The sequence below is a fragment of the Strongylocentrotus purpuratus genome, unplaced genomic scaffold (genome assembly GCF_000002235.5).
Source record: "Strongylocentrotus purpuratus isolate Spur 01 unplaced genomic scaffold, Spur_5.0 spur5_scaffold_7, whole genome shotgun sequence".
In the NCBI taxonomy this organism is placed as follows: domain Eukaryota; kingdom Metazoa; phylum Echinodermata; class Echinoidea; order Camarodonta; family Strongylocentrotidae; genus Strongylocentrotus; species Strongylocentrotus purpuratus.
In genome coordinates this window covers 25,110,978-25,132,381 of record NW_022145613.1, presented here as the reverse complement: position 1 = coordinate 25,132,381, position 21,404 = coordinate 25,110,978, and the positions used below count along the sequence as shown (strand labels likewise).

At 37.3% G+C, this 21,404-nt stretch overlaps 1 protein-coding gene across 5 annotated transcripts in view; it reads right to left on the bottom strand.

Moving 5' to 3' along the window:
* LOC582841 (phosphatidate phosphatase LPIN3) overlaps window positions 1–19,302 on the bottom strand; it is a 33,393-nt gene extending 14,091 nt beyond the window's left edge. The window contains exons 1-7 of one of the 5 annotated variants that reach the window (XM_011662074.2): window positions 19,201–19,302; window positions 7,742–7,994; window positions 6,154–6,246; window positions 4,511–5,310; window positions 3,334–3,466; window positions 2,289–2,348; window positions 435–655 (exon numbers count right to left, since the gene is read on the bottom strand). In XM_011662074.2, coding sequence (XP_011660376.1) covers window positions 435–655; window positions 2,289–2,348; window positions 3,334–3,466; window positions 4,511–5,310; window positions 6,154–6,246; window positions 7,742–7,921 — 1,487 coding nt within the window. In that variant the 5' untranslated portion in view covers window positions 7,922–7,994; window positions 19,201–19,302. Of the gene's footprint in view, window positions 1–434; window positions 656–2,288; window positions 2,349–3,333; window positions 3,467–4,510; window positions 5,311–6,153; window positions 6,247–7,741; window positions 7,995–9,389; window positions 9,572–12,269; window positions 12,595–14,917; window positions 15,060–19,200 lie in introns of those variants that run through there. The other 4 variants (XM_011662076.2, XM_011662073.2, XM_011662075.2 and 1 more) reach the window with 4 other exon arrangements.
* Window positions 19,303–21,404: the final 2,102 nt, after the last annotated feature.

The window sequence follows — 21,404 nt, the reverse complement described above, 5'->3', positions numbered from 1 at the left end:
GTTTAGATTTGCGATGATAATTAAAGAGAAGGTTGAGACTGAGCAAAGGTTGAGTTCTGGGAAGAGGTGAAAATTGATTTGTGAGCGTTATCATTGTATTATGCAAGAGTGGATGCCTTAATATTCTAAATATGGCGTGTAACATCATCAAAATTGGGACAGATTTTTATGCCAAATGCTTGTGTAGTCCCATATACATCTTTCTGTGTACAGTGCTTGTTACTTTACCAAGACTGGGCCATATTTTGTATCATTTTGATGATGCCAGAACCTTGCAGTACACACCAATACTTATATGCTAGATGATCAACCTTTTCTGATCGATTCCACAACGTTTCTTTCACAATACAATTGCATGACCAGAACACAACTTTATCTTTTAATACACCTCAAAATGAAAGAACTAAAACACCATCCTTTGCTGCGATACCTACCTCTCTGGGAAGTAGAGTGCATAAACCTCTGGGTCCACCTCCTCTGAGGCCAAGTCCTGGAGGTACATCCCTTCCTCTCGTGGACCCTCATTCTTACTGCTGAAGATCTTACTCCAGATGGAGGACTTCTTCTCCTCCCCGGCTTTGCCCTGAGAGGTGGACGAGGAGGAGGGGGAGGTGGAGGGCTGGGAGTCGCTTCTGCTTTTGCCGTCCAATGGTTGCTACATGGATAAGATTGAGAAAGAACATAGAGTCAACGCGTGAACATATTGGCAGACCACACAGAAGTGCATGATGATACAGTCAAACCTGCTTTAGCGACCACCTGTCTACAGAGACGACATTTTCGTTTCCTTTGAAAATGGTTTCTTATTGAAACATGTACTAAAGGAACCTGTACATTTAGGCCACCTGCACATAAAGACCACTTTTCTTGTCTTTTCTTGTCCAAGGGAGACCAAAAATGTGGTCTTTATAGACAGGTTCACTATATTTCTACTTGGTGGACCTTCTGACAGACTCAAAATGACATGTCCGTTATATGTACAACGCTAGTATAACAGACTTTCCTTCAACACAATGGTACTGCTACATGTAATTAGTAGTTTCTATACAATACTTTGCCAGCAATTCTCTAACATACCCATTAAATAGGTAAATTAAATCTTTCTGTGATATATCTCCAACTTTCCTTTTCCAGGATGCTCCTTTTTGTATTTCTTGCCGGTACATGTACATGTACCTTGTACACAGCAAGAGTACTATGTTGAAACACAGATAGTCAGATACGTAGAAACTAATACTATCATAGATTACTTCCACTTTCATTAATTATTAATTTCATTATATGAATCAATCACAGGAGACAGGACTAGAGAATTGTATTAAAATTGGCAGTCAAGTGTTAATATCCTTTTGTAATACAAAAATCAACCATTCCTTTCCTTCACATTTAATAAATAATAGTCTCAAAGAATATTGATCAAACATGCATCAACAAAACCAAACATTGATTCTAATCACATCTATGAAAGCTAATTTGCTCAACTAAATGAACATAAGGGTCACAAAATTGTTTTCTTGTGAAAGTAAAGACAATTTACTATCAATGGCAATTTTAAAAATGCAGATCAGTATGAATACATATGCATATGTTGTAAACTCTCTTTGGCAAATGAATATGCATGCATTTGTCATGGCAGAACAAGATAGCATACAAATGGACATGATTTTATCTTAAATCGAGATCAAAATGCAACTGAATAAGAAAATCATGGCCAGTGAGAGAAAATAAAAACTAAAAACCTTTAAACAAAAACAAAAAACAAACAAACAAAAACAAAGATTTTAAGAAACAAAACTGAAAAAGAATCATTGCATTAGGAAATAAAAAGTTGAAACTATATTTTCACATTATGAATCACATTCATGCACATCACCAAAGTTGGCAAAAGCAATAAGCAGGCTCAAACAAGAGACCTAATAAAAATCTTGAGTTCCGATAGTGAACAAAAAATAAAATCAGCTGAGAAATAAGCATCTAAAAGCAGGTATATCTGGTTTCAATTATGCATATTAATGCAAGGGCCTTCTTTCAAATATCATAAAATTCTTGTTGTCATATTCTTATTACTTTTTTTAAAACAAAGTAACCGTTAATAAACAAGGGTTTTATATTTTGTACAACTTATTTTTTTAATCAAGTTCAATGTCTTCATACAGGTACATGTATTTTTGATAGTTTTGTACTCAGAACTCAAGATTTCCTCTGTAAAAACTCAAACAAATGCAGATCAAATGCAGCAAGCATGAATGTAGCAAGCGACAAGACATCAAGGCTGAATGAATATGTACCTTAGAGATGGATTCGGCAGCAGATATCTGAATACTTATGGTTGGTTGCGAGACCGTTCGCTATATAACATTATACACACGATGAGAGTGAAATGGATATATATTTCAGAGTTATGCCGTATGGGTGAGAGAATGAAATATCATGCGTATGTGGAGGTGACTGTTATGCATTGAAAAATAGCAGGTTAACCTTCCAATCCCACACTCTTAAATAATTTACATTAAATAATACATGTATAACAGATGTTTATCAATAAAATAAAATTCAAATAAAACCCTAAAATAGAGCATTCACAGATGATGCCATAAACAAACTAACAAAAACAAAACCTCCAGTTCAAACTGTATGAACCCATGATCCTTGTTCACTGGAGTTGTAATTTGGTAGCTGTAATGGTCCCAAATTTTATTTAAGCATTAGATATTAGAAGCATGGGATGAGAAATTGTGATGATGACAAAATTGCAAACAAACTCTACATGTTCACAATTGAAATAAATAATTCTATTTTTCCTCAATATCTTCATGTTTTCCCCCTCTGTAATTTATTGATTACACTTCTCCTTTACTTCCATCATCTACAATGTACACCGTACAATGTACACATGTAGTTGTTCCAATTAATTATAGTGACATAGCTATTACCAGAACTTCAGCTATTACCAGAAATTCACCTACACTGTATCCCTCATTCTCAATTACCATCACCTCCCCAACTAGTAACATGGCCAGTGCCATGACTACAAGAAGCATTATCATTTCCACTTTCACTTCACCCGTTTCAATTACATGTAGACATTATCCACACCTCGTCAGACACTGCCAGCACCAACAGCTCATCCATCTCCACACCATCACCATTATCATTGTACCACAAGCAATATCACCAATGCCATAGTCGTGGATACAGAGCTGTGCCTGAAAATTGCATTATTGGCTATTTGTGCATTTATACTTTACATGATAGAGGGAGAGAGGGAGGAGAGGGGGAGAAGGAGGGAAGAGAGAGAGAAAGAAAGAGAAAGAGAAATATATGCTGACTCACCTCTGGCAGTTCTCCCCAGTTCCACTCAAACTTGTCAATGCCAGCTGCCTTGTTGGCTTGCCTGAGGTTTGACTGACGTAGATGATCAGCTTCAGTGTCACTCTTTGGCGTGGATGGACGGGTTGCTTGGGGGCTGGGGTATAAAAGAGAACCAAGCATATTCGGAGGTCAATTACAGAGCTACATGTACTACATGTATATCATGTATTCCTCCAAGTAATCTGACAACAAAGACATCTAGATCTAAGTTGAATTTACCCAATGAGCCTGCCAAGATAGCCAGTTAAGTTGGAGCCCAATGGTGACAAAATAAGGCCAGGGCAAAAGGCCAGAATGGTAAAGTATCAGTGCTCAAAATTCAACAGGGAATGAAAACTAGCATCTGTAACCATTTGTAATATGGAACATGTATTTAATTTCCTTTAAATTACCTTTGCATAATCCATGGATGTGACCTCAAGTATGCCATTTTTTCCTACATAGTTCACTGAGATATGTTACGCTTAAGAATTTGGAAGAATATAAAGTAGCAGCTTGATACCAAACATTTGCTGCTGTAAATCATTCCCACATCAAGCTGAAAATGAATGGCAATTATAACACACTGTACCACCCCAATATTAAAGAAGAAATGCATTCATGATGAAGCCCAATGGTGACAAAATAAGGCCAGGGCAAAAGGCCAGAATGGAAAGGTATCAGTGCTCAAAATTCAACAGGGAATGAAAACTAGCATCTGTAACCATTTGTAACATGGAACATGTATTTAATTTCCTTTAAATTACCTTTGCATAATCCATGGATGTGACCTCAAGTATGCCATTTTTTCCTACATAGTTCACTGAGATATGTTACGCTTAAGAATTTGGAAGAATATAAAGTAGCAGCTTGATACCAAACATTTGCTGCTGTAAATCATTCCCACATCAAGCTGAAAATGAATGGCAATTATAACACACTGTACCACCCCAATATTAAAGAAGAAATGCATTCATGATGAAGCCTATCTGCACTAGTTTGAAAAGGAGAAATTAGACCTCCCTACATGGTCACTGACAGGTGGTTATTAACATGAGAAAAAGGGGACCATGGGAACCAATGGTCACCGATTATGCATTGTTTTCTATATAGAGGGAGCAAGTAGCTACAAGTAGGACAGTGTGGCTTTAAAACAAACCTGACAATTGGTGTGTAGTCTCCATCAGAGAAGACATGGAAAGGTCTTTGAGTTGGCGTTGTGAGATTGTTCCACTCCTGAGACACAAATTCATCGGCCACCAGGCTGACTGGACGATCTACCTGATGCTCGTCTTCCTCTTCGTTCCCCTCATCACCCTCCACATCATCGATGGGGAAGATGCCTTCCAACTCCTCATCGGAATGCTGAGAAGACGAGGTGCTGGATTCTGACATGGAAGCCACTCTTCTGACATTACTGTTCTGTGGCAGCGTCTTTTCGACCTTGCCACCCTTCCCGCTTCTCCTCCTCCGTCTTTTGGCACGTATCCTGCTTCTGGAGTTGTTGGCTTTAGATTCGCTTTCGATCGTGATGCTTTCTGTGGTGAGAGGGCTTGACCCTGAGAGTCTCTGTTCAAGCTTGGAGGACACATCCTCCTCTTGGCTCGACCCTGCTTCCACGTCTTCCACATCCTGTAGTGTCTTCAACGAGTTCTTTGTCTTTGTCAACTTCTTTTCTTTCGCTTTGCCCGACCCTGAGGCTTCCATGCTGATATCGCGAAGTTTTTCTCCCACCGACTGCATGTCCACTCCCGTTTCTTTACCGAGGGCCTGAGAACTGCTGCTCCGGAGACTGGATGAACTCATCGTCTTGCTGGGTGGTTCTGATTCCCGACTGCTCTCTGTCTCGGAGCGGGAGTGGCGTCCCAGCCTTTGGCTGTGAAGCTCTTTCATACCTTCTTTAAAGAGGTTCCCCGAGGTGGGGATAGGGGATGTAGCAAGGTGGTCTGGGACATTATCCTGCAGAAAAAACAAAACAAAAGAAAAAAGAAATATTATTAATAGATTTTCAAACCCATAAATACATATTTAGTGTTTACATACATGCATGTTTTTCATCCTACAACACTGCATTTCATTTAAAGGGATACTTGGTACTTGGTTGGGTAATCCCTTTGGCAGCTCACTCAGGAAGCTATACTAGGAAGTGCTGGAATGGTGTGTGGACAAGGCACTTGTTAATTTACAGTGCAATATGCTATAAATTCCAGTGCAAGTAAAAACCAAGCTGCAGTGGTAAGCTTAAATGATGCCATGACATATAAAAAGTACTTCTTGGTAGACTTTTTTGTTTCACAAATAGATTTCATCAGTAGTCATAGAAATTAAGGAGAATGGTTGTCATTGGCCATAAGAAAATAATGATAAGCATAACTGTAACATAAACAGTATGTAATCCTGATTGTTTCCATCAAATATAGATAGGTTTAGTCTGTCTGAAAACTGGGGTGCGGGTATGTGTATACGTGTTATAATATCAAAAACAAAACTAGTTTAGAAATTAACCATTGGCATTGTGGTAATGCAATCTAAACTACAAAGCAGGAAATTCCTTGTCCTTTTTAACCTTTATGGTTTTAGCAAGGCTAGATCGACTATGATTTCCTTTTATTGGTTTCACAAATTCATCAATGAAAATCCATAACGCCCACTTAATCTAAATCCAGAAAATAATCAGCTGTACAGATGACGGACAGAATAGATTACAGCTATCAATGATGAAATCTACATTGTTAGCATTGCCTTCATTATCATCAGCTGTTGCTTTTAACAGAAATTACATTATTTTTAGTTTGAATATACCTCTTCCTCTATTTCTTCCACAAAGAAAGCTTCACCGCTCTCTCCCAGCTTCATGTACAGATCGACGGGTTCCCCATTGATCTGAATATCAACCTGCAGATAAAGTAAAGAAAGAAATAAAAAACATTTTAACAAGAGTTTGTTTAAAATGCCATGAATGTAGTGCAATACTCTAGATAAATAGAATTACTGTGGAGAGAAATGCATTTCAATTTGCAAAAACTTGGGGTATTCCCTCCTTTCCTTACATCTTTTCCTACTAAATGTTACATACACTGTATCATCTGCTGAGAGTCATATCATACAACATCAAGTTAACACCCTTTTAGCTCTAAGCCGACATTATGTCATCTGTTTAGAGCCAAAAGGTCATTAACTCATATCACTTCAAATAGAGTTAGTACCAAATGTAGATCTATCGTACAGTGTAGCCTACATTTGTACATTAGTATGCATGAAGTTATGAACTGAATAAGCATGTCATACATGGATTTAGAATAATCCATTAAATCCCTTAATTGGGTTATTTACTTCCTGGCTATGTCTCAATTACGAGGAGACGCCATTTCCTCTCTCTCTTAATTTCACTCTCAAATACTCAGTTTCTTTATTCGATAAGGAATTACTGGTTAAATAAAATTATAATACACTTGTGTCTGTAATTACATTTAGAAATTTCCTCTGAACATGCTACTGGTAATCTAAAATGTCACAATGTTTCAGTTTCCAGACATTAATTATAAAAGGGTTGAATTTTGAAGTTGATCAAATCTTTCCTTGCACTTTTTTGTCGCGATGCAGACAGTGTATTACATTACATGTACACGGGACTGCTTTTTTAAATTAAGTTGTTTATATTTCATGTTTGTTCAAAATAAATTATTTCATTTCTATATTGATTTATATTTTTTTTTTTCTTTTTTTTTTTTTTTTGGGGGGGGGGGGGGAACTTAAACATGTATTTGCTGATTTGTGCAATCAATCTTTATCTAATGATATGACTTCATGTTTAACAAGAATGATTCACTTGTCATTATAATCATGGACTTTGTACAGAGCTATTGCAACATTGTGCCTTTGATTTCCTGTACACGATGTCCCTGTAGCAACCTTCATGTTTGTGATTATTTTCTTGATAAAAGCCATTGAGATAGGGAGATACCAGGTTTAATACTGACGTCATCACTTAGGATAAAGATATGAAAATTGTGCTGACCACTTGCTATTTGTTTTTAATGAATGTGCAAAAAAGAGCAACTTGAAGGGTGTGGATTTTCTTGCAGGGATTAAGTATACGGGAAGCCAACAATACATGTAAACTGTGAACATGCAAATTCTCACAATTTTTTTAAGAGGTCAAGATTCACAGACAAAATTACCAACAAATTATTGAAAACAAACCCTAAAATACACACATACATGTAAATGTGTCCTGAGTCTGTTTCACATCTCAAAGTTTCTGATTTGACTTCTCAAACTTGTCTGACTTTTCAAAATATTTCTGACTGTATAATAACAACAGTACAGTACATCAACAAAATTATGCTACAAATCTGGTGATTTTTAGATAATTTTTTTGTAAACTTACAATCTTCTCCCTGCTCCTAAGGACGCCCATCTTGCCGAAGCGAACGTGGAACGGAGAACAGACGAGGGAGCCATCAGGCTGCTGTACCACGATGACATCGATGGCACCTGTCAGCGTCGCTGGATTGATCTCACTGTAGAAGGTCTTCACACCCGATATCAAGCGACCCACGTAATTCATGGTGGCCAATTTTCAGTTGGCTACAGTCCGCTCATTCTACTGATTGTATTAAACCAGACTTGACTTGAATGATCTGGAGAAAGAGGGAAATGGAGTAAAGAACAGATTTAGAGTTGAAACATTTTAGATCTGAGCGCCTTCAGCAGTCTTTTAGAAAGGATATGTGCGCTTTATAAGTTGACATTATTACTATTATCATTATTATCTTCTAAGCTTCATAATACACTGAATATAGGATGTCAGCAGAAACCCAAAGTTTCCTCTCACTAAATCGTAAATGAACTCAACATAAAAAATTCCACATACAGATACTGTACACATGAAAGAAAAACAAATTGTTGAGAACATGTTCAGGTACATGTAGCAGGCCTTTGAACTTTGTAAAATGCATGTCGTCAATGTTCTAGAGTGACTGTGGATAAACATTAACAAGAGTCTGGTAAGCACTGGCCCCAATAGTTCATCCGAACTCCAACAATTGACAAATTTTAACGGGGGCCCATTGCACTTGAACCCCCTGAAAATGGAAATCAGACCCCCTTCAATACATACAGGTTAGTGTTGAGCCCTGTCATGAACACAAATTCAAACTGCAAAAACTTAAAATATACTTAAGAACCAAGAAGTACATTATCTACACCTGTACTAGGTGAAACAAAGAGATGACAATTGGTTGTTTGAAACATAGAACATCATTCAGAAACTCATCCTTACAGTAAAACACCCTTGCGAGTTGCGACTCTACAGTAAATCTACACAAAATTTCTATGGGGAATCTCCTTCTTGGTCAGCAATGTGTATCTTCCAACAAACTACTATCCGATGTAAGATCAGCATTGCTCAGAGTGACGCGGACAGGAAATAAGAATAGAAGCCGTTTGGTGTGAGGACATGAAGTCAGTGGTGTAACATCCTGTGTTGCAATCAATCGCTTCATTCAAGTGTGTATTGATCATGTGTCTATGAGTCATAGAATATTATAGAATTTCTGTGATGTGAAGACACTTGCAATTTATATCGCCTAGCTTAAAGAGATATTGTCAATTTATTTTTACGTTATATAAACCTCCTCTTCCCCCTGCTTCTTTTTGTTTTTTATTTTCCTCTCCTTCTCCTTCTCTTCTAGCTCCTTCTCCTTCTCCCCATCCCATCCCTATCCCATCCCCTCCCCATCTCCTCCCCCTCTCCCTTCCCCTGCCCCTCCCACTCCTCCATCCCCTGCCCCTCCCCCTCTGAATCCTCCAAAATCTAAGCTTGTAAAGGTCCTACCAAATACAAACATTTCCTGCTCTGCCTACAGCAGTTACATGTAATATCAGGCATTCATCAATTACAATTATGTACTTCACAATATGCATGTACATGTGTAAACGTGTATATAATTATGTAGAAACTAGAATCTGACTTGTAAACAAATAAAAAATAATTACTAGAAAGGAGATCATCAATCATGCTCGTACAAGCTTACCCACTGTATATCCTTCAGGATTCTGTTGAATGAATGGAATCAATTAAATTCATGCACCAGTGCACAGCATACTACGCAATATGACAACAAACCATTGCTTTGCACGATCTCCCTCTCTATAATGAATTAGTAATGCACAGGTCTACAGTATGCACTTGAACTCAAACTGTAATTTTCAAAAGCCTCCGTCTCTGTCTCTCTCTCTCTGCATGTGTCTCTGTCTCTGTCTCTCTCCTTGGCACCATGCCAACATCCCTCCCATCCCATGTACACAAACCCACCCACGTATTTGAACTCCCTGTGTAATCTACATCACATGCCTAGCCAGCTTGACATTTTCTATTGGATTGGTTCCAACTCCATTATTAGGCCCGTTCACACATAACAACTTGTGCAATTTGGATCGCGATGCAAAGATTGATTTATTTTTGTTAGAGACCGTTCACACATGTCAATTTAGTGCGAGTTAGATCGCGATGCAAATATATTTTTATTTTTTTATTTTGGCGACCATTCACAACACAAGGAGAATTCTCGCTCAACGGCAAGAATGTTCGAACTGCACGTGCGTGAATCTCAAATGGTGTATGCGCGCTTGGAATCCTGGGACTAAATGAATAGATTTTTGATTCTCAATACCATTCACACACAGCGCCCGGCAAACTATTGCGATTATTCTAAAAAATTATGCAAGACTTAGTGCGATTCGTGAAGATTAGTGAAATTATTCTGTCCACACACGCAAAAAAAATAAAATTGGATCTCGATGCAAAAATCGATTTTAAATCTCACCTTTTTTTCTGTATGTGTGAATGCCCCTCAAATGTATGTCAACCTTCCAAAAGGTGATGACACTGCTATGGAATGCCACTTGTCAATAATGCCGAGGTCACTAATTAATTCAGTAACGTATCGTTATTCCATGTACAAGCAACATGTAATGTACATGTAGTTATCTGCTTAGAGTCAAAAGGACATTAACTCAGACCGATTGGATTTAACACCCTTCTGGCTTTCAGTGATGTACATTTTGTAAGCAAGTTGAAACAAAATGTTGGATGTCCTCTTCTCTACACAAAGCCCCAAAAGAGCTCAAACAACAAAAAGAAAGATAAATTTGACAGTGGCTTAATTTTCACAAGTTCTACCTGCACCTGTAAGTTACAGTAACATTCAAGAGTCGAATTTCAACAAAATAGCCCACTTCAAACAATTTTTTTGAAACTACAGATGTATATTTCAAGTTGTCATTTACTAGGATGGCTGTTTAGTGCCAAAATGTAACAGCTGTCTTCCCAAACAATTATTGAATTAAGAAAAATCAGATTTTGTTGTGATCAGTTGCTAATTGAATCAATTAGCAACCAATGTCAGAAATTCAGACATGTAACCACTCAGTCACTTATGCAAGGTTAAAACGCACTCACGCATACAGTAGTCAACCTTACGTCTGTAGTACTGCCGAGGTTGCCCACAATAGGCAAATGTGTGTTCTCATTACTATTCTCATTTGAGTGTTTGACGATTCCATTGGAACAAGATTGCCAGCCAAAACAGACTGAAAATGTCACCTGACCAATGTGATACAGATTCAATTGAAGGAAATGTATGGAAATAAAATATTTTACAATGTACATAGTAAATACAGGTAGTATTTTTCAGGGATTTTTCCCCATCATCCTTTTTGTTATTGGTTTCTTCAACTTTAGAGGCCAACCGCCACAGAAATTGATACAGCTCCACTCGCGGATGGTTGGGCTAGTGATGTGTACAATACATGTAGAGCCTACTCTGATATTACGTTGGTTTTAATTAAAAGCAGAAAAATGAGAGAAACAAATTAGTGAAAGTTTGAACAATATCCCACTGAAGATAGGAAAGTTACGGGTATGCATTTTTGCATCATTATGCATCAGAGAAACCTAGGTCCTCTCTGATTTGGTCTGTACAGAAAATTCATAAACTTTCATCTTCTTAGTTATTGATGACGGAATAGTATAAAGAATTACAATACTCACATTTAGGGTGAATGTAAAGGGTATGTTATTTGTGGGGATTTTTTTTTGTTTTTTTGGACAGGTTCCGTATCCGGACATTCAACTTAAAACGGTGATTTGAAGAAGTTCACAAGCAACATTTCATAAATCTTATAAGTTTTAAGACTTATATTTAATAGACAATATCATAAAGGATAAAAATTCATGCAATTTACTGCATACATTTCATTTAAATCCAAAGGCAAAAGTGTTGGCATAATTTTTTGTTAAACGTCCTGACCCCTATCATACTTGCAGTTGTACCTAGCTCAGTTACTCTATAAAAAACTAGGGTATCGTTTCACAAAACAGTCATTTAGGTACAAGTTCACCGACATCCCATTCAAACGTGTGAAAATTTTCATGCACGTTTCAATCACATGTCAGAGAAATTGTACTTAAAGCCAGTATACTGTATCATGCATGACAGCTTTGTGAAACGCTGCCGAGATCTTGGGCAAACATAAAATGAGAAGCACAAAAAGGGGAGAGGTAACTAAAAGTATGATCGAAACAGAATACCGGTATAACAATAATAAAAAGAATAAGCAAGAGATAACTTTAAACAGTTTTCTGTTACTAATATCGTCCTTGTTTTCACGAAGTGAGGAAAATTGTCACGCAAAGTGAATGCAATTTTGTTTCACTACCGTCACTTCGTGAAAACAGCGACGTTATGTAGCTTTGCCTAGTATCTATGATGTAAATAAAATTGTTTAATAAAATCATCAAGTTAAACTGTAACAAGTTAGAATAGTAAATACAACTCTCCTGTAGGACCTACATCAACAATTATCAAAAATGTTATCACAAATTCCAGCTTCCAAAGTTAAGTATAACTTACCCCACAAAAGACAAGTTTTACAGTGCAGTGCAGTGCACCAGATCAAAGATGGTAATGTACACGACAAGCAATCAGCTGACTTTTTGACTATATTTTATTCCTAATGGATGTAGACCGGTAACTAGTTTCGGCACATTTGAATGCAGTGCAATGCAGCAAAGCCAAATGATTTGAAGTCCAAGTTAAAAACTGATGTCCACTTCTCAAATTTTGACGAGTTCATCTGCTTCAGAACAGCAATAAATTGTACATGGCATGCACATAGAGATTAAAGCCCAATAATAACAATAGTTGAACCGAACGAGTTGTATTGTAGTGCTGATTTATAGTATTGAGTGCACACTACCATGGCATCATAATAGCCTGTTCAATGTGCATTCTAATATGGCACCACCACACTATCAGCTGATCATACAACCATCATCATACACACTCACTAGTCTATGTCAAAGTCCTTTCTTTGCCCAACATAACTGAACCACTCATATTTGAATTTATATTAAACTTAAGTCTCATTATGTATTCCAAATATCACAAATCACCTTAAAACTGCAAAATCTTGATTGTCTTTCAGGAAACAAGATAAATAGGAGGAAAATGTCATGTTATAAAAGGCAAACAAGAACTGCAGGGTCTAGGTGTGAGACTAACTCCAAAGCATCAGGACACCATGCCAATATCATGTGATGAGCTGGATTGATTCATTTGACAAACAGGGGTTTGCATAAAGGATTAGTAGAATGATGGCTATATCTGTGTTGCAGTTGATATTTTTGTGATAAGAGAAATATATTATTCAGAGTTTTATTTATTTTCGTCAGGCTTATAAAGTTATGCTATCAATAAATTGAGAACAGTGCGAAAACTTCCAAAGGGTCGAGAAGGCACTACCGGTCTTTTTAGTAGAAAAACAAAGAATAATGATATATTGGAGAGTAGACCGTGAATATATACATGTACATGTATATCACAATCTACCGATCAAATTCCAGTTTGCGATTCAGATGCATGTATGTGTAGAATAAGTGATCTTATATTTAAAACATATATAACTTTCTCCTCACACAAATGAGCTTATTACACGTGTAGGATTGCCCTGAAATAACAGTAGAACTACGCTAATATAACAGTTTTAATAAAGCAAAATAAAATAACAAGAATACTGCTACATGTGCCTCAAGTAAGTCATGTTTTTCATGTACAGTTAATAAATGAAGTATTCATAGTTTTCATACCCCTTATCAATTTTAAGTTTCTTTTTTGTTTTTCGTAGCTCAAGAATCAAAGGTGGGCTGATTAAATTAGGGCCTTTGTTGAATACTTTTAGATGTATGGTATAAGCTTTAATATGTCACATTCTCAAGAAGCATATATTGAGGGAAATCCTTTTTTTTCACATTCTACTCTAGTACTTAAAAAATTACAAAAACTTGGTGGTAAGGTTATGAATAATTTACATGTAGTTGATTACTGTAAGTCATCATAAAATATATATTCAACATACTTTTAATAAATTTTGTTCCTCTGTCGGTTTTCAAAATAAGACATAACAATCATTCTTCAAAAAGGTACATGTAGAATACAAGTTTTATGACCTGCATTTACAGGTAAGCCTTCAGAATTCATGGAAATGTTTCTCTGCTTTATGATTCTGTGAAATTAAACAAGAAACAGACAATCGATGAATCAATCAATCAATGTCAACCACCCCTCTCCCTTCTCTTTAGTCGAGTCCTTGGACACATACAACATACATATGAGAGAATGTTCTTTTCAAAAACATACCTTCCGGAGAGTAGCCTATACACTGTGAAGAGAGCTCTCTCATATCAATAAACTTTACAATCAGTCAAGTATACAGAACACAAAAACGGCTGGTTACATGGTATGTCAAGGAAGTATTACTCTGAAGAATGTTAGATTCTTGGGTTAGAGCCAAATATTAATGCTTTATCATCAGCAACGGATCGATGAACAACTGATATTGTTGATCAATGCTTCCATTGCTAATAGCTTCTGCAATTACACCTTTGAACTTCCGCAATATCTTTGTGTTTTCATCAAAGTTTAAAAGATATCGTATTTAATAGCCGAGTTTGGCTCACAGTATGTTGTCAAACTTTATCCCCATATTAAAGATATGAAGTCAAATATAACCATGTACAAAATTTAAAATTATTTAAAAAATTAAAAACAATAAGATTTAAACATTGTTGTTTGGAGCATGTTCAGGATCTCACTAAATCCAATAATCTTCAGAATTAGTGAGATTTTTACTACGGTCAAAATCACAGTAGTATTGCAGACATTTGTAGTGGTAAGCATCTGAACTGATGTCAAGAGTACTTTCGGGTGCAAATCTGATATTTTGATTAGACATTGTTGGAATCTTTGTAGAGAGACTAGATTACTTTAATGTGCACACTTTTATAAAAACTGAAAAATATATGCAAGTGGCTACATACATAATACACACAAATGCCTTGTGTTGGATATAGAAACGCCTATAATATCAACTGATCAATGGAATTGCAATTTTGTTGTATAGTGCAAAGGTCAAAGAAGTGAATAAGATAAAATATGAAAAATTACCTAGAAACTTCAAACGATGGGAAGTTTACCTCAGTCCACAAAAACATACAACTCACCTTTCCTTTTGACTCCCTCCAAACAATAACAAATGCAGATTGATCAAGAAGCCCAAATGAACAAAATGCTGCTCAGACACACATCAAAGGTGCCACTGAAAAGTCAATAATCAATTCATAACAACCGGACATCTAAGCGCGGGAAAGGGTATTAGACACCTGGGTGCTAAGACGTCAGTGCTGACCCTGGAGAGAAATGGTCCCTACCCATGGACAATGGTCAATAATCTGACCAATGAAGTCAAGCAAAGGACTTACATGGCCTCCTTGACCAGGACCTAGTCTGGACTAAAGAGCAGTCTATCAAATTGACCCACATGTACACAGATCAATACCCTAGGGCCTTGGTATAGGCATATTGATCGATACAAATTCTTTCAATTTGATACTATAGTCTAGCATACGGTAGTCTTGTAATCCTCAGCCTATTTTCCCCACAACTCAGGCATACAATTCAAATATATATATGACATTACATTCCAGCCCAGGTACATTATGAATATCTTTTGGGTCTGACAACTCAAGACTATTCATGTATCTTGTTGCAAGCCTTCACCTTACAGTATATGATGTTATGTAACCATATCACACTAGGTCTGTTACTTAACCCTGAATCCAGTGTTCCTGGATGTCCACGTGATGAGCCAAATATTATCATTTCAGTACCTTCTTTTCCAGGGTAGGATCGAGACTACTGAAAGAAAAACAGCTCTATTCTTTATTTTACTATGAAGAAGAAAACAAATACAAACTCTCATTGACCTTTTGTTGCAATTGGTATTTTAGTCAAGGAATAGGCAACTTCTGATACTGAAAGCCAATCCCCCAGAGTTACACTATTTAGTGCTTGTTTTGAAATGCCAAATGCAGTCTTACCATGTTCCTCAATGGATTTGAACAAACCTGTTATCACTAAAATCATAACAATTTACTATGTGTACATTGTTGTAGACACGATAGCAGTCATACTATTCTGGTGCTTTCCCCTTAACCAGAAAAAAAAGACAAAACATTAATTCCAGTAATCCAGTTCCATTTGATTAATAATAATAAATAACTACAAATGACATCAGTTTGATAGGTTTGAAATACAAGTACAAGTAGACCTGCCTCTACAGACCACTACTTCATTAAAAATGCTTCAAAATGAAAATTCTCCCAAACATCCCTAAGGAATTAAACTGGCAAATAACTGCATAAAATTGTGGAATTTTTAGTTGAACAGGATCTAAGTTTTGTATTAATTCATTTCCTCGTATTCGTGACTTTCATTTCTATAGGAATGCAATTCCCTGAATTATAAAATTACAATTCTGCCTGAGTGCTCATGAACATCGCCTTATAAGTATGTATGAATGCTTAGATTCCTAGTAAATAGTATTGAAAACGCTCCATACCTAAATACCTTTGATATATTCCTTATGGATGTACATGTAGAAATTATGGAATTTTAATGGAACAAAATCTATGTTTTATATTGTATTCATTTTCTCATATATGTCGATTGTGACTTATTTCTCTAGGAATGAAATTATTTGATGTACATACAAATGTACAAACTTCATGTAATTCTTCTTCAGCGAGAATACAATTTTGCCCTACTTCTAGCGAAGAGAGCTATTACTATTGGCATGGATGAATAGCTTCACAGTGAGTAGATTGACAACACAATACACTCATCTTGACATAAAAGACACTCCGTAACTTTGATGGGTTTGTTGTGGAGGTGTGTCAAGAGATTATAGAGTGGGCCCATATTGACTGACCAATCAGAGACCGGCATCTGGCCACAGCCCACACTTCGACCTCGTTTTTAATTTTATCACCAGCTTTACAATGACATGTACACAAAGTCTTTGGGATAGGAGACACACATAAAAGGGGTGTGTGTTTGTGTTTGTGTGTGTATCATGACTGAGTGAATGAATGAACGAACGAGGAACAAGTGGTACTGTTACTACCACCATAACAAGAGCCAATGTTGTGGAAACAGTTAAGGCTATTGATGTTGCATGTGTATTCTCATGATTGTTGATAAATATGGTTTTAAAAGGCATAAAATTCAACATATTGCAGAAGATATGGAGGATAGATATATTATACATACATGTACCTGGCCTACATGTCTGTCAGCAACCAATGTCACATAATATAAAATAAGATGTATTACAGTACATAAAATATTTTGTTGAATGCATATGATACAAATTATGTGGCATGTTCATGATGTACTGGTACATGTATGTCTTCATGTACATTATTAACACAACATTTTCTTTCACTTGTTACACCTGTTTAATGAATGTAAATGTAAGCCCAACAATAAAACTTGAATTACAACAATTTCCCATAATATACAGTGTATATCATATTACACTAAGAGTCCATCTAAGTCTACGTCTATGCTGGTACTCGTCAAAAGCCTTTCCAGCAACTAAACAAGGATATTGTGGTGTGGTGTCTCTCGTAGTGGTCACGATTGATTAGTGCATAGTGCGTATATTATACAAGTTGTGCGAGATATAGATCTACTTCCTTTTTGTAATTGAAATTCATGAGTATTTAAACAAAAAATATTTTAAAACTCTCCTAGTCTTACACATTGTAGCTCGGCATTGACAGATCTTTTTGTTGTACAGACACATGACCACACATCAAACACTCCTGGTGCCGATGCAATGATAAAGAGGAACTAGATCTACAGGAAATACTAGCCCTTTGACAAGCTCACAAACTTTAATAAAAACTATTCAAAAGGTGGATGGAAGAAACATTCCCATACAAAGGCTTTGTAAACATTATAGGCATTTTTCCTTTGCATGAAAGGATTGAATTGTACAAGTAGAAAGAACCAACAAAAACAGGCTTTAAATGATCGAAAGAAATTTCACTTCAAGAGCAAAAAGTCTTCTTTTTTTGTAAGGGAGAAGGGGTGAGATTTTTTCGCTTTCACCCTTAAAATTGTAATGCAAAGCCACATGAATGCACACTACATCATGTAATGTATGCATGAACCCACAATGCTTAAACAAAACATGCATTATCATTTATTACAAACAAATCCAGGAAGATATTGGGAGATTCAGTCTTTAATTTGATGCAAAATTTATAACAATATTGAAGGGTGTTTAAGGTGAATCCTTTGGGTGATATTCTCATAAGTTAAGCCGGGACTAAGTCCAGACTAAACTAGAATTTTAGTTCACACTTCTATGGAATGCTAGGTGTCATCTTCCTCCTTCAATATTCATGACAAAGATAATCTACAAAAGACTTTGTTGAAATTAAGTTCATACTCATATTAGCTTTTTCTTCCCATTTCATTGCAAAATTAATTTTTTGGACACTTTTCATTGAAGGATTAAAATAATCTGTACAGGGTAAATGAGTTGGCAACAGGCACTCCATAAAAGTGTGGACTAACTTAGTGTGTGCTAACTTTTAACCGCTACCGGAATACCACCTCTAGACTAAGTGTTACTTAATAAAATGAACTCCCTGCGCCTGTAATGTAGTTACACTTGTAATCTCTATTGTAAAAAAATTGGCATTAAATTTGCAATACGATGTCAGCCTTTTTCGTACACAGAATGTTACATTTTTTATGCATTTTCCGGTCAGAATCGACATCACAAACTCTTGGCAGACGTCAATGTCTTTGTCACATAATAATAAGCACACATCACATCAGTTTATCATCAGAAACGGTGGCAAAGCTTATTTTATTAGTTTTTACTCCAGTATTAACAAATTTCCACATTTCTTATTTCTTAGTAATGTCTAGTCTAGGCTAGATTTATCATCTAGATCTAGACTCTAATCTAAGTTAAAAAGTAAGAATTAAGATTTGTAAAACTGAGACTTGACTCTGTTGAGACTGAGTCCGAGTCTTGAGACTGTCTGAGACAGTGAGTGAGAGCATCGATCCTCCAACACTGTGAGATTATGTTGTGTTTTATTTACAATGACTGTCAATGTGTCATTTGGAAAGCAAGGGCTGAAATTAAAAAGCATAAATAGTTCTACTTCTCAGCTCAGCTCCGCTGCGCGCTAGCTGACAGCAGCAGCGAGCAATAGCCAAGCCAAAGGCTACGGCCCAGTAAAAATACTAAAACTTTTAAAGCGAAGAAGCGAAGTCGCGATCGAAGATCCAAGATTCCAAGACGAGTTGTGAAGGCCAATATGATTTTGAAGTGAAGACGATCCGAAGAGAAGTGCAAAAAACAAACATCATTACACTACGATTATACGATATACCGGTATATGAGTTTCAATACACTTACCAGCAATAATTGTACAGTTTGAAGTCACTGCAGGTTTATTGACACATCGACTTCTGACAATATAATACAAGTGATTATTATAAAAAGTCGTGAAAGAGAGATCCTCCACCTTTCGCGGCACAAGAAAATTGGGAACGCTTGCAATAACATCTATGGAACGCGAAAGAGGGACTGTGAATTGTGTCTGAATAGGACCATCCATATAAGGCCAAGCAAACAAAAATTCACCTTTGTTCTTTGTTTTCATTTTGATTTTCCTTTTTAGCAATTTTGTACATTTATCTGAATTAACTTCACTACCCTATATAACAAACTTTGATGGCTTTGCACAAAGAAGTAATTTATACTTACAAAAATGTCGTGTTATGTACACTGTTGGTCATAAAGGTGGAATAATTATTTTTACCCCAATTTATGGAGTGATTTTGACAATGATTTGTTCCTAATAGATCTAGATAATAGTATAAACTTTCATATTTTATTGAATAATAATCTGCGAGTGTTTGTTTTTCGTGACTGCTAAAGCATGTTTGTGCTACTATGCTAATCAACTAGGGGACCTACGCCCAGGGGCGGCGATTTCTTTTCATGATGACCGGGGGGGGGGGGGGGGACGAAATGCGAGGGACAAGGGAGCAGTGCCAAAATGGGTTTTGGGGGGGGGGGCAGAAAAAAAATCTGCATCACCACCACTCTGACATGTTACGCAGGCCCTGGGAACGTTTTTCAAAGTGGGGGGGGGCTAAAGTATTTACGATCAGGTAGAGCAAAGTAAAGCAAAGCGGAGCGTACATTGGCGTGGGTCCAGGGGCAAAGCCCCGGCTGGTGTCAAGGGGCGGAGCCTAATGAAGCTCAGGGGTTAAATGCATTTATTAAGGTTAGACAAACATCCTGGGGGCGGAGCCCCCGGATCGAGGCTCAGGGGTTTTAGGCATTTAATTACGGTCAGATGAGCATATTTTGATACCTTATTTGTGACACTGGCATGCAGGTCACTTATTGGGGTGGAGTCCAGGGGGCGGAGCCCCCAAAAGCTCAGGGGTTTTAGGCATTAAATTACGATCAGATGAGCATCAAGGGGCCGCCTTAGTGCCCTTGGTGGGGTCCAGGGGGCAGGGCACCCGGAATGTCAGGGGAAAATCATGCCATTTCTACAACATTTGTAAATCACTGGTATCGAATTAGAAATAAACCACGTTTGAATTTCATTTTGGGGGAACTGCCCCCAACCCCCCCCCCCCCCCGCCCCCATCAGTACGCAAATGCGAGGTAGCATAGTGAATGAGAGGGGTGAAGGTGACGGAAGTGACTACCCCCTCACATGTTTTTGAAGTTTTGTTGTATAACAAAATTACATTCCTTAGCAAAACTATAGTATAAACGTTAGCAATGTACCATTTTTCACTCTTCAATTTTCTCGGTATTTACTTGTTCATTTTGAAGGATATTATGCGAGGGAGCGTAGCTACCCAGTGAGAAGATTTTTGCATTTTTATTTGTTTAAACGCTGCACTCTTGGGCCCTCCAGAGCCTAAAAGTGTGTTGTAGTCTTTAGTCAGTATTTGCTATACATTTTTGTGTGTGCACTTTTTCAAATTTTGAGGGGGGGGGGGGACGATCCCCTCCTAAAAAAAAAAATCGAGGGGGGGCGTGTCCCCCCCCCCCCCCCCCCCCCCCCTGGGATCGCCGCCCCTGCGGCTACGTCCATAAGTCATAACTGACATTTTAATGAGGATTGATGCCTCACAAAAGGGCACTAATATAGCTGATCGGGCACTGTTTTGATCCTGTGGCGTCACAGTAACGAGGCCATTGCATAGCCACTGAATCGTGACTATACGCAGTGGGGGCTAGGGTACGTCGCCGCCCCCACATGATACCAAAAACAAAGAAAATGCAACCAATTATAAACAATTAATTGCATTTTGCCCAGATCCTAACGTTTATGATAAATTTGGTTTGGGGTGACGCGAAACTTTTTATTTCTCAAAATGGTGCCGCGACTATCTAAAAAGGGTTAGGGCCTACATACCCCGGCCCCCCCACTCAGTGTTATTTAGGGTACGCATATGCTCGTTCCCTCTTTTTGAAAGCACCCCCTATCTGAGGACTGCCAACATTTCCGAACCCCCCTTTCGCGGGCTTTTCGCGGGCTTTTCCTGCCTTGGAGACCCCCCTAAATCAGGAAAAATGCTCAATGTACC